Source organism: Seriola aureovittata, chromosome 11, assembly GCF_021018895.1.
Source record: "Seriola aureovittata isolate HTS-2021-v1 ecotype China chromosome 11, ASM2101889v1, whole genome shotgun sequence".
Lineage (NCBI taxonomy): Eukaryota > Metazoa > Chordata > Actinopteri > Carangiformes > Carangidae > Seriola > Seriola aureovittata.
In genome coordinates, this window is record NC_079374.1 from 23,516,854 (window position 1) to 23,530,812 (window position 13,959).

At 41.1% G+C, this 13,959-nt stretch overlaps 1 protein-coding gene across 8 annotated transcripts in view; it reads left to right on the top strand.

The window, feature by feature from the left end:
- The window catches only part of gulp1a (GULP PTB domain containing engulfment adaptor 1a), an 84,733-nt gene that overhangs the window by 67,335 nt on the left and 3,439 nt on the right, over positions 1–13,959 (top strand). For 7 of the 8 annotated variants that reach the window (XM_056389473.1, XM_056389475.1, XM_056389479.1 and 4 more), the window contains 8 exons: positions 4,982–5,053; positions 8,443–8,541; positions 8,631–8,768; positions 8,978–9,094; positions 10,446–10,532; positions 11,224–11,454; positions 11,647–11,785; positions 12,742–12,836. In XM_056389473.1, the coding sequence (XP_056245448.1) occupies positions 4,982–5,053; positions 8,443–8,541; positions 8,631–8,768; positions 8,978–9,094; positions 10,446–10,532; positions 11,224–11,454; positions 11,647–11,785; positions 12,742–12,836 (978 nt within the window). The remainder of the gene's footprint in view (positions 1–4,981; positions 5,054–8,442; positions 8,542–8,630; positions 8,769–8,977; positions 9,095–10,445; positions 10,533–11,223; positions 11,455–11,646; positions 11,786–12,741; positions 12,837–13,959) is intronic. The other variant, XM_056389474.1, reaches the window with a different exon arrangement.

Sequence of the window (13,959 nt, forward strand, 5' to 3'; positions counted from 1 at the left end):
CCTTGATGCATTTTTGCTGAGACAACAGGGCCTTTCATGGAGGACAGCAGCTCACGGTGTGTGGGCCAATGTCCAGCAAATGAGGTTGGCAGCCTCTGGATTTGTTGTCACAGGCTGAAGCTGCGTAAAGTTTTCCAAATGAGGGCTCGATGACCAGCACAGCCCGTTTCATATTGACACACGCGGCAGCGCTAATTTGGATTTTTAATGGTGGTAGATTTTATTTTGTTCCCAGCACACCTTCAGTCTGAACTGTCAGAGAGTTGATTTCCCCTTATTTATCTTCCAGAGCAGCTGTTCTCCCCGCACGCTGACGAGGGAAAATCTTCCTTGTCAAACTTTAATTTGAAAGAGTCTCTCTGTGTTTCAGCCGTCTTGTTGTTTGTTTATTTTTTAACGAGTGTGTCAGAGGGTGGGTGGGGGTGGGGGGTGGGGGGGCGACCCGGACAGAGGGATTTGTGAAGTGACTCATGCTTCAGTCAAATCCAGGCGAAACTCCAGATTCTGACACAAGAATAACTTAGAAATGAAATGTCACACTGGATCTTTATGACTGTTACAAAACACTTTCAAAAAAAGCAACAATGAACACATCTTGAAGGACTGTTTGACTTGGGAGCGTTTCCCCCATCACACTGGTTTTCTGCTTCATTTGAACAAAGAGTTTCTCTCCCATGAGGCACAGACTCTTGTCAGCTCACATCCCATGCTACACAAATGTTACGACAGACCTGAGGTGGAACTACCGCAAAACTACCACATCCACCCAAACTGCTGAAACGCCCTTACTTTGGAGGGTTGGGGGGGGGGGGGGGGGGGGGGGGGGGGGGGGGGGGGGGGGGGGGGGGCTGGCAAAAGACACATCTCTAAAATCAAAACATTTTTGTCAGTTTCCATAGTGTGTGCACATTGTCAGCTTTCTGTCTGGCTGAACTTGCTGAGATCTGAGTTCACCACTCATCTCTCCGGGAACTAGAGAGAGTGAAGCAGCCAAAGTGCTGAGAAAGTGCTCAGCCTCCTCTCCAGGTTTAAAGCCCTTAAAACTGTTTAAAAAGCTCGGTTAGCAAGTGATTATGGGGCTGTCTCTTGGCCTCAAGAAGAAGTTTTCAATTTTTTCCTCTATTGATTCAACAAGGTCATAAATTCCTTATGTGTCTTGATGTCAAGTTGATGGAACCACCACAATGACCTGTATTATTTAGCTCTTATGAACTCAAATGCTTCTGCAGCTAAACTGAAGAGGAACTATGAGTGTGAAATATTTTCTCTATTTTTCTGGCAATAAGTCTACAGTCCACAGTTAACCTGCTGGTTCTGGATCAAACAGTTTCTTTGTATTACTTGTAGAAAAAAAAGTTACTGACGCATCTAGCTGGACAACAGCCGCAGGAACAGGCTAAATTCTGCTAAAACGCTAAAACGTCAACATCATACATTTATGCCACTTGAGGTGTTTGTCAGTACGGTTTGTCATTTGCAAGATACTTTTTGCTACAGACCAACATTAGATGTTACTCACCAGTCTAACAGAAAAGTTGCAGACTCACACAGCATGTAGTGTGTCTAGGTGGTGTTACAACACGGTCCGGGACGCAGCTAGTTGGTTAGCTTCCTCATTTCAGTAGATATCTCTGAAATACAATAGATGGAGGTCTTGGTCATGACATCATCACTGTGGCTCCTTCACACACTTTTGATAATTGTGTAACTGTTCATTAAATTTTTGAACATTTTAAACTAAAATTCTGGCCAGATCTTACACATTACACCTTTAAGAAACGAATGAACTGATTAATCAGAGAGTGAAAGAATTGCTAATTATATTTTCTGACAGCAATATCAATCAAATATATTTTTCAGCTCATAATACGTTATTCTTTATAGAAGTTTCCTGGAAAGAACCAACTAATAATAAAGAGAATACAGACAAAGTAATTTGAGTTGATTGAAGATATTGATTTTAAGTGGCATTTCCTTCTTTATTTTAATTCAAACTTGTAGAAAATGTCATTGAACCTGTAACTGAATAAATGAAATATTGAAAAATCTTTTTTATCAAGAGCTTTTGGAGGGTCGGGGGTTTAGGGAACGTCAATTACCTCAGGATTTTAAAACCCAGCTGATGCCCTCCTTGAAATGATCTCTTACACAAAGAATAGATGTCCAGGAGTCGCAGTCTTACATTAAGATGAGGTTTGGTATTATTGCAGATATTACAGAAGCAAATTCTGACTGGAATCATCTCTTATCTCAGTTCATCCTATCTTATCTCAGGTTAGGAAATCCTGAATACTCAATACATCAGTTATTAACTTTTATGTCTGTTACCTAGCAACCGATGCTATTTTGTCATCTCATCTCGCTGAGGTATTTTTGTAACCCTTTAGATTTGTCATTGAAACGCACAGAAAAATGGAAAATTTACAGCAAAGCTAACTCAGGAGGTAAAACAGAGAGAATGGGCTAAAAAAGGCCTGTATCTAGTAATGAGCGTTTTGTCATCTAACACATCGTTAGCGTCTGCCATGAGCCTCTCAATGAATCCGTTCCAGCCATATGAACTCGACACGTTAGCTAAGTGGTGGAAAAGTGAAGGTTAGGAAAGTTTATTTAAGGTTTGGGGAAGTTAAAAAGCTTTAGCTGAAGTACACTTTTCCTATCTGAAGTAAAGGACAGGAACATTGAACTATTCATCTGTAATGACTTTATTTTCTAAATTAGGTCCATGGTAACTCTAGTTACCATGGTTACCAAACAGTTAAGGAAGGATCTGCAAGTCAGGAGGTTTCTGTTATACCACCCCAGGTGTACAGCTGTGTTTCTCTGATGCTGCACGGATACTAGAAGTCGATTTTTGACAGAAAAGTACTCGGTGTTTTCTGCAGTGCATTTTGATTTTTTATTGAAGTCATTTTTCAAGCATCAGCCATTTTGTCTCTGATGGACACTAAGGGGCCACATATGTATCAAGAAACCCACCAACACCCCAGCCTCTGCATTCCCAAAACAAGACAGATGTGCAGTTTCATGTTTGTTCTGAGCTGTTATCCTTTCATCAGCAAGTCGCAACACTCTTTTTGTTTTGACTTTAATTGGCTTTATGTTGTCTTGTGGTGACAGTAGAGGCTGTCATGCACATCTATATCCCATCTGTTTCAATGCTCTGCCAGCCCTTTGTTCTGAGACGGCTCTGAGCAGTTGACTGTCAGACGGGCACAGCTGCTGTCGGTGCTTTTTGGGCGCAGCGCCGGCGAGTTTCTGCCGACCCCTGTAATCAACAAGTGTTAGCGACCTCTGGACCACAGGAAGAAAGAAAGAGGTTAATATCTGAGCTGCTGAGACCTGACATCAACAATCACATCCCGTCCACAATTCACTTCCAATCGCAGCTGATACAGATCCGGCCCTCTTTAAAAGTTTGTCAAAAAAAATCAGAGAACCTTTGGATCAGGAGGATGGAAGCTGTGCATAGACAATGAGGTGAAACTCGCTTTTCATTTTTCATTTGAATGAACTTTTCAGACCTGCCACAAGGTTGAAATCTGTGTTTTCTCTTTGCATATATATATATATATATATATATATATATATTTATTTATTTTTTTCTTTGTGCATTTGAGAGCACACAGCTGAAGTGTGAATCCTCACCGCTGGGGAATGAGGGGCAAGGTCGCTTCGTTTTTCAGCTGCATGCACTAGTTGATGGATGAGCCTCTGAGCTCGGTCTGCCTTGTGAAACCTCCCCAGTCGTAGCCAGGAATGCACTGGTCAGGAACGACTGCTTCTCCGTTCTATTCTGGGCATCTGTCAGCGGCGCTCGCAGACATGTCCTTAAGTGCGTAGAGTACATTTGTCACACAGGTACAAGCACCTGACAATTTTGTATAAAGCCCTGATCTGTTTTTCTGGCTCTGTTGATAAGTGGTATTTGCATAATTTGAACGCTGCCTTAATCGTTTGTTGTTTTTTTTATATATATATTGTTCTCAGGCATCAGCAAAGTATTTTTATTGCTGTCACAATGAGTAATAATAACTAATTGCTCAATTCATTAAAAGCCCTAAACGTTATAGTTACTGAGGGTAACAGAAGATAAAAGGCTTCCTGCAAGACAAACTAAATAAATCACTTAGAGCCTATAGCATCGTTCTACTTGCAGCAGGAGGACAACAGTCTCCAAGACAAACTCCAAAGTTAAATGGACACAAGCGAAGCCAAGTCATGGAAAGCTTCACGCAGGTTTTATGGTGTCGCAGAGAGAATCCGTGTCTGTCTGCACTGTTTGCTCTGTTCCAGTGGGACACATTGTTATTTTGTTTCTCCTCCCCCCTCAAACCTTTAAGGGGTTGACACCGGTGTGTTTATGAAGTCTGATATTGGAACAGGCTCCACACATTAGGCTCAAGAGGCGCTGAAGCAGTGTGTGTGACTGGAACAATTACTGCCGATCCCGCCAGATGGAAAACACCATGTTCAGGCGCAAAGGTTAATGGCTCCATCTGTTGGAGAACAGCAGAAGTGCTGCGCCGGTGTGTCTGTGTCTGTCTGATGCATGTGTGTGTGTGTCTGTGTGCGTGTGTGTGTTACTGACATGCATTCCTCACATGGAGAAGACATATGCATTGGTCCCTTAGTAGATGAAATTATATAAAATGGCAATTTCATGTCCCTGGAGGATATGAGCGTGACTAATGTGATACAAATGTTGTTTACATTCATTTGAACTAAAAATAAGAAATTAGCAGATGATACAGAGTCAAATGTCTCCTGTGATTGGTCCGATTGCGTAAAGAGAGAGCTCAATCTGCTCTGCTGTTTACGACCAAAGGACTATTCCACAGTTTACTACTCCTTTGCCTTCTTGATTTTCCTTTTTGCTACCTTTTTAATGCACGGCATACTCACATTTACACTATACTTACATTCCTTTGTTGTGTTACTGTCATATCATAAATGTACCACCTTTTTCTTCTCTCCCCAGTTCCTTGGAAACACAGAGGTTGAAGCCCCAAAAGGCACAGAAGTTGTAAAGGATGCAGTCAGGAAGCTGAAGGTAAAGCTGCTCCTCACAGTAAACTGTAGCCTAAAGGACAGAGCAGTGTGTCTGAGGGGAGTGGATTTGATGGGAGACTCAGAGCAGAGGAGGTGGAAGTGAGTGACAAATGCTTCCCTCCCTTATTGCTCACCAGAAAGGTGCCCTTGGAGCTTTTCAGCCTGCGAGTGTGGATGTCTTAAACTGCTTGATAAGCACAACACTTTGCTCAGTCAACCTCAGGTAGATGTGAAATCCAATAACACAGATATTTACCTGCCGTGAAACCTGTTGTTTAAGACCCTGAGCTGAAATCTTTTAACTGTAACATTTTTTTTATTCATATATTAACACAGTGTTTTTACTTAATAAATCTCTTAAGCTCAGGTACTTTAACATACAATGTCAGAACTCAGTGACACGTGATAAAAACACTTGACACCTCCTCGTATGAATTAGCTGATCTAATTAGATGCTTGCAGCCTACATTTGCATATTCATGAAGAAAAAAAATATAACAATATAATCTCTTAATGCTGTGTTAAACTGTTACTGTTAATACCAGCCAAAAGTATGCTATAGAAATATATATCAATTAATATATTAATGAAAGCTGCGCTAATCATTTACCATTTAAATGGAGGTTTAAATGGCTAAATGTAAAGTGGAATGTGTTGCTAACTATATCATCTGCCATTTATAATCAGGTTATTTCAGAGCTGGCTTGCCTGAAACAGCTGCCTGTTGTGTCTGGAGATGACACTGATGAGACTGAATCCACAGAATAAAGTTTCAGGCTGTAAAACCAAAACAAGAAGCTGAAAGGCACCAAAAACAGAGATGTAGAACTGATGATAATTCTCTGTTGGTTTGTCATTATGAGCTCAAACTGACTGAGCGTGGGCATACAAAAAGACCAGGGTTCATGTCTCTTTATATTACCGATAGTCGATATTGGTTTTCTTTGGTTTGGACAGAGATTTCCTTGACGAAGTATCAGGGGTGGACAGTATAAAGTACATTTAGTTGAGTACTGTACTTAAATATATCTTTAGAGTATCTGTACTTTACTTGAGTATTTTTTTTTTTTGAAACTTATTACTTTTACTCCACTGAATGAATTTTATTTTATAATGAAAATGCTATAGACCATACACTGTGTTAATCACAGAAGAAAAACCAATCAGAGCCAACTCCTCCGCTGTCAGTCATGTTTGAACCTGTCAGTGTCGTAACGATGGCGACGTCAGATAAAGATGAGGCAGAAGATTCTTCACCAGAGACCACGGTCTGACCTGACGTCTGTGTGTGAAGGTTTACAACTAAAGAAAGATTCCTTTCAATTTAAAGGTTTGCTGTGTTTACCACGACCAGACTTCATCACTGCCTAAAAAAAATTGCCATCCAACTTGAGAAAGCAATACAGAATGATACTACGATGTGTTGACATAAAAAAAACCCTTTGAATACTTAAGTTTTTTTAAAAGCAAGATCTCCAGTACTTAAACAACTTTCACTTGTATTGGAGTCATATTTGACCAGGACTATCTATACTTTGACTCGAGTAATGGAGCTGTGTGCTTTGTCCACCTCTGCTAAACAGTTGCCACACACAACGCCCAGGAGCATGCTGGGTGGGTCATGTTGGACTTCACTGACAAACAGCTGTATTTGTTGTTTTGGTTTTCTCATTACTCAGGACAGTTCGATCAAACAAAGTAATAACAGGTAACTAAACCAGCAGCGTGAGCCTGCGAGCATGGGAACAGCTTCTTGGTAACGTGGCTGTGCTCGCTGCCTGCTGGCCTCCCCTCTGTCTTCTCCTGCCAAGAGTTGAGTCTGTGAGGCCACTTGCAGGGGAGGCTTGTTTTCCCAAACCCATACCTCTATTGTTACAATACATTTAATCTTGAAAGCCTGTTTGGAGACCAAGGCTCCACGGTTACTTCTGCCAGATACACTGACAGTAAAGACAGGCTGAATTATATTTCCAACAGATCATGTGGAGGGGAAAAAAAACATACATGTGTCCATGGTTTAGGTTCAGATACTGTATCACATATAAGTTATTGATGCCTGTGTGTCCTCAATCTCCATCTAAAACCTGTTTTCTCTGTGGGACTGTTCATGTTTGCATCTGCAGGTCCTGAAGAGTAACTGTCTCCAATCATAGAAGCTAAACTCAAAGCCTTACAGGGGCCTCATTACAGCTGATTATATCATTTCACTGTAACACAAAGTGTAACAGTACAGACTGTACAAATACTGCAGCAGCTCACACACACACGTACACACACACACACACACAGAAACACACACTCTCTGTCCGCACAAGCTGTGAAGAAAAATCAGACAAAGGTTTGTGCTGCAGGTTTAATCTTGTTTTTTTCTAATTAATTTTTAAACCTCATAAACACAAGCACAACCATCAAAGAAAGAAGAAAATGTTTTTTATGTATTATTTATATATTTATATATATGAGTGTGTGTGTGTGTGTGTATACCTGCACATATACACATACAAGCACAAACATACCTTCAAAACTGAAAAATACCAGCTCAACCCATCAACAGATAAAGAGTAACACATACAAACGAGGCTCTCAGACAGAGGGGAGCGTGTTGGGGAACGTTTTCTGGAGGCAAACGGGTGTGAAGTAAGTCCTGTAAAAGAATTTGAAGTTTGGTTCATGTATAGAAACTGAAGAACATTTTTGAAAAGTTCCCATAACAAATCCAATCTGCACAATAACTAAATGTTATAATGTAATGTTAGGTCACGCTCCCACAGCAGCTTCAGGAGATCATGAGCTGAGGAATCTGAGGACAGCAATAAGACCAATCTTCTTTGATTTTTAATGCTACAGTGGAGACTTCTTTATTAAAGATTTATATTAAATTTGGAAATAATTACAGGGTATTATCAGCTTCCTGTAAGTTTCATTACATGCAGTGATACAGTGTCTCAGCTGACAGCACACACATTTTCACTGGTTATTGACCTGAACTCGCTGCCAGGTCGTGTCGGTGTTTATGCCACTTGGCAACAAAAGTGTGAAAGATTTAAACTGTTTTTTGGCAAGGCTTGATCGAGGATGGATTTCTTGCATATTTGTTCGTATTTAACACTTCACCTTAATGATTAAATTTTACTAAACAAATTTTAACTGATGTTTAACGATAACATGCTGGCAAAGTTGTTTTTTTTTTTTCCCCCACTCTCAAGAATGCGTCGGTTTGCTTTCATGGTCCACATCTTCACTGCTGTGGTTCAGTCTCACTGCTCTCATTAGACATCATTTCCAGCTGTTTCCTGTGAAAAAAGTACTTTGTGTTCCTTGTAAATACCTTGGCATTGACAAGATGAACTAATCAATTCTGTCTGTTTGTGACTTCTCTAAAATCTGCAGTTTCAGAGGCACATCAAGAAGTCAGAGGGACAGAAGACTCCCAAAGTGGAATTGCAGATCTCCATTTATGGTGTGAAAATACTAGATCCCAAGACAAAAGTGAGTCAACATATTGAGTTTTATTGTTTGATGCCGGCGCACTGATGCTAAATAAAGTAAATGACAAACATGTGTCTTCTGTTTTACAGGATGTGCAGCACAACTGTCAGTTACACAGGATATCTTTCTGTGCCGATGACAAAACTGATAAAAGGATATTTACTTTCATCTGCAAAGACTCTGAGTCCAACAAACACCTTTGCTATGTGTTTGACAGTGAAAAGTGTGTAAGTGTTTCCCTGTCTCTTCATTGAAACACACTTGACAGATGTTTATTGCATATGTGTCATATTTTGATCCTGTGTTTCCATCACTCTCTCTCTAACCCGATGCAGTGTTTTGACAGTTTGTAGTTAGCATGTGTCATGTGTCAGTTCAGGTGTAAATAAGCTGCGTTGCCATGTAGGTAAATATCTCTGTGTCTGTCACGCTGCAGGCGGAGGAGATAACTCTAACCATCGGTCAGGCCTTTGACTTGGCCTACAAGAAGTTCCTTGAGTCCGGAGGCAAAGACGTGGAAACCAGGAAACAGATTGGAAGCCTTCAGAAACGGGTGTGTCTCACATTAGTGGAGCTCGTCTGCTCTCACACGCACTTTCATTGACTTTGAAAACTTGCACCGCCACGCCTGACACGTTGATATTTTTATTAATTAATGCAAGGCTTGTTTCTATTGATTGTTTTAAATCATCCAATGTGGACGATTAAGCTGTTGATGAGAGATGTCGGTAATGAATGTTAATGATAACACTCTGTAGTTACAGACTCGCTCTGTAATTGAATTACTCTGCACCCGGCGGAAAAAGTGGAGCCAACCCACTGGTTTTGTTTATATGGTGATTTATTAAGACATTAATAACATTTTTGTGTTTAGCTATTTGCTAAAAGCTCAACATCAACAATGTGAACTCAACATTAACTGAACATTTATCCAAACTTTACATAATCAAAGGGGAAATGTACAAAACAATCCCAACTCAAGGTTCACTTACTAGCTTCTCCAGAGCTTTCAGCTGTATCACACAGTCTTCAACAGCGGACAAAGTTTCCTCAGTTGTCATGGAGATTAAACTGTTGACATGAACCCTCGGTAGCTGTTGCTGTTTCATCCAAAGCGCTATTAGGACTCCCAACACAGAAGATAAGTACTGACAAATGTGATGAAGACCATTTTGTGAAGTTGAAAGCCCTGAGGAAAGCTCATGAGTGACTCTGGAGCTGCAATCGTTTTGTCAAATTAGATATTTAAAGTTTTATGGAAAGCTGTGGGTGAGATGATGGAGGATATATCAAGAGACAGTGTAAATGTTTCTCTGTCTTCATTGTTTCAGGATTTTTTTCCAAGTGAAGAAGAACATAATTTTTTTTCTTATTTAATTCTATAAAAAGACGATACTCCCCTTAGCTGTTTTATCTACACTGTTCAGAGTTTGAATATTTATACCATTTACAATATCACAATATATGTTGAATTCACAATACAAAATTACATTTTGTGTAGTGACAGCCATGTTATCCCCAGATGTACGTAATTTGAAATTCATAATAATGAAGGATTAAGTGTTTCTTCATGGCTGGAGAAGAAATTCTGACTTTTAAAGTTCCTTAGTAAAACATTTAAAAACCCTTTGGAAAATCTAAATGTATTATCACAAAGCTGAAAAAACATTTGTTTGTATCAGGACATTTTGTGTTGTTAGTTTTCACAACTTCATGAAGAGAGTTTATCCATGTTGCCCAGTATATAAAGATTGTATGACAATCTCTGGAAAACTTACTAGTTAAATTGGATTTTCATTGTTACAGTCTCATTATTTCAACATCACTGCTACGGTTCATTTTGTGCTTTAACTGACTTTAATGTGGCTTCTAACAGTTACTCAACTGCTCTTGTCAATTTGCAGATTCAAGAACTGGAAACAGAAAACTCAGAGCTAAAGAAACAGCTTCAAGATCTTGAAGAACAGCTGATGATTGCTCACGTGCCACCAGTGAGGACAAACTGCATGGACACACACACACCTCTTCTGTTTAGAGACTGAACAAAATATAGATCCTAAATATTAAAGCGTCTATGTAACTTCTTCTGAACGGCAGCTGTGACACTGTGGCCACAAGTGACAATTAAAGGAGAGTGTTTTATGCTACAGTGTGGGCTAACTGTAACGGGAACTGTAAGTGGAGTAGCTAATAAAGTTAGCTAACATTAGACACCATGAGCTTCCGGTCATACCAGTTTCATGGTGTGGCTTTAACTGCAGTGTCTGATGTCAGTTCATTTGGAATTCAGCCCCACAAGTCAAAAGTACACAGCCACGACCACCTTTAATTATAAAAGTTGAGTGAATTGAATCTAGCAAGTTTTGAGAGTATTTTTAAGGACAGCTGGGTTTGCTGATATCGCCTCTGTGATTAAACGCACGGCCTCAGACTCAGCTTCAGAATGACCAATCCGATCTGCAGGGAGTCACCGGTGGTCTAAGCTGTGTGTGAAGCAAAGCAATTACACACCTGATTGGTCTGATGAGGAACGCGATACATTCACCGTCTCATTGGGGCAAGTGCCAGTACTCATGGCAGCCTCCTGCGAATGCAATTACCCACAGCTCTCCTTACTCTACGACACTGAATAATATTGTCCCTCTCTGGTCATTCTCTGTCTGCGATCTTTTTCTCCCTCAGCCGCTGCACATAAACGCAGCTAATGAAGCGTACATGCTGCAGAGGCCCTCCTCTCTCTTCTGGTGTCACAGCATCAAGTCGCTGTCCTGTCTGGAAATCTCCTCTGTGACACTCACTCCCATGAGCTCGCCAGAGTCCAACTTATCCGCCGGGCTACTAACTCCTCCGCCTGCCAAACCTGCTCTCCTTCCTCCTAAGCCTACCGAGGGATGCAGCATCCCACGGCCTCGCGTAAACCTCCTATGCTTTTTCTTTCTTTCTGCTCTGTGTCTCTGAAGTCTTGTTATCGCCTGTCTTTGTCTCCTTTTTCTGCTGCCTCTTTTGCTTTTGTGCAAAAAAATAGCCGTGTAGTTTGTGTATCTGCAAGCTTTCACAGGTCCGACTTTGCCTTAACCGCTTCCACTTCTGTGACTTTCGATACAGGCAGGCAGCATCTCCATGAAACCACAGTCCACGGACGTTTTCGACATGGTTCCCTTCTCCCCTGTGTCACCGCTGGTGCCCACACTGGCCAGTAACGGCTGCCCACCACCACCACCAACCACACTGCCACCAGATATAAGTGAGTAATAAAAAAAACAAACTTTCTGTTCATAAGATTTAATGAGTTCTCCAGCTTCTGAAATTAAAGGATTGCAGCTGTTTAAAAATGACTACACCTAGTTGTGTTCTTACATTATCCCAGATGTTTCTATCAATTCTCAAACCTAGACAGATATGTGATTTTAATCATGGTAACGCTGCGCGTCATTTGGTCGCCTGTCAATGATGTCATATCCTGTGTGCACATGTGTCAGTGTTGTGGCTGTCTGCCAGAAGCTCAGAATTGACACGTTATTAAGATACGCTTTTCACACTTTGGTCATTTTCAACTCTGTTTAACCAGATGAAGGGTTTCAGTCATCGGATAATCTGGATCAGCTGCGAGACGCCCTGTGTCCGTCTAACAGCATCAGTGAATCATTGATTTTTAAGTTTTATTCTTTGCTTTTAATGCCCTGCTCTGTTTGTTATGGAGAGGAGGACGCCTCTGTGAATAATTCATCCGCTGGCAAACACCTCCTGAACGTCTGGTTCATAAGTTATCAGAGAAACAATCAAAACAAAGATTAGCAGCAATCTCAGCTCCCAGCCCTTCTCTGACGTCTCTGTCCTCCGCACAGCGTCAACGAAACACTGACTTTAAATGTGAAACTGCTTTATTCAGTGTTTTTGATGGTTAGAATCAGCGGGTCTGTTTGTTTTGGAGAGGAAGGGAGGAGAACTGTGGATAATTCACTTTGGGAGAAACTGACGGCACTGGTGAAGAAGATAACAACTCCCATGATTCAAGTCTATTTCATGACCACCAATGTTTTGTGAGACCCATAGCGGCAGAAGTTACGTACTAAAATATACTCGTTTGTGTGTTTGAATACAGTATCTGGAGCGTGATGCATAACATCTAAAATCACTGTCTATTGAAGATATTTTTCCTTCGCAGTCTGTGTGATGTTTATCTGCTGTCTGTGTCTGTAGGGAAAGACTTGTTTGGTGCTGAGCCATTTGATCCGTTCACCTGCGGGGCAGCTGACTTCCCTCCAGACATTCAGTCAAAGCTGGATGAGATGCAGGTGAGCGCCTGTCTCCGTGTGATTCCTCCACCATTCTGTTCAAGTAAAGATCCACAGGGAGGCTGGTTGAAGTGTGAGAACTGTGTCTCGTCTCTCTAATTATCAGTGTCAGCACTTTGAAGATTGAAACATTTCTCTTGTGCATATGATCAAAAGCTTCGTGCATCTTGGGCTGAGCTTAACACTAAACTCCCCTCAGTTTTCTAACAGCGGCGGGCACCGCTGCAGAATCATATATGACTGTTTGGTGTTAATTGGCCTTTTGTGAACCATAAGCGAGCAGTTTGCTTTTTATCAAGGTTTTTAATATTGATATAGATTCTGCCTAATAACACAATCAGATTCTAATGAAGTCCTCAGCTGACTCGGTGAATGAGACTCACTTCTTCATCTAGACTTATTAGAGACGTGAAACCAATTAAGCCTTCGTAAATAACCGCATAGTCCTCTTTGTATCACCCAGCCCTGGCTTCATGTCCCTTCATGCATTTCACTGTGGGAAGAGGCTCAAATGTTCTCAGGCTCCAGTGGAAATGTCTTGATGTGACCTGGAACATTTTTATGTGGCTGTATTTGTGGTCTGGTGGAGCAGTAAATGAACAGCTGAGTTCAACATCAAATTCATTAATCAGAAATAATAAAAAGTCCCCAGCTGTCTGGAGGCAGGAATAAAAAGTCATTAACGGCACTTTGCACGGGGCTCATCCATATTTTACCGGTTCCACCAGAGGCATCAGATATCAGTGCTGATGCTGCAGATCAGTGGTTCTCAGACACTCAGACACAAGGTGTAGAGGAGGGGTTGGCAACTGGCGGCCCACGAGCCAAAACTGGCACACCGGGTTGTTTTGATGATATTCATGTTTATCCTTGTTGAGAGTGACAGACACAGAAAGTCACGACAGACCTGCATTAGTAGTCAGTGTAGTCAGTGCACAGCGCCTGGTACTAAAATAGATCTCCGTCAAGGCAGCAACAGCTAGGATCACTTCCTTTTTTAGCAATTCTGCCTACAAAATAAAAGAGCAAGAAAGTTTGTGTTTTGCATCAAATGCTTTATTTCAAGCTACCGAGAGCTTTTATTCTGAAAAGTTGTGACTGAAGTTGAAAAGGTTCTTTTGCT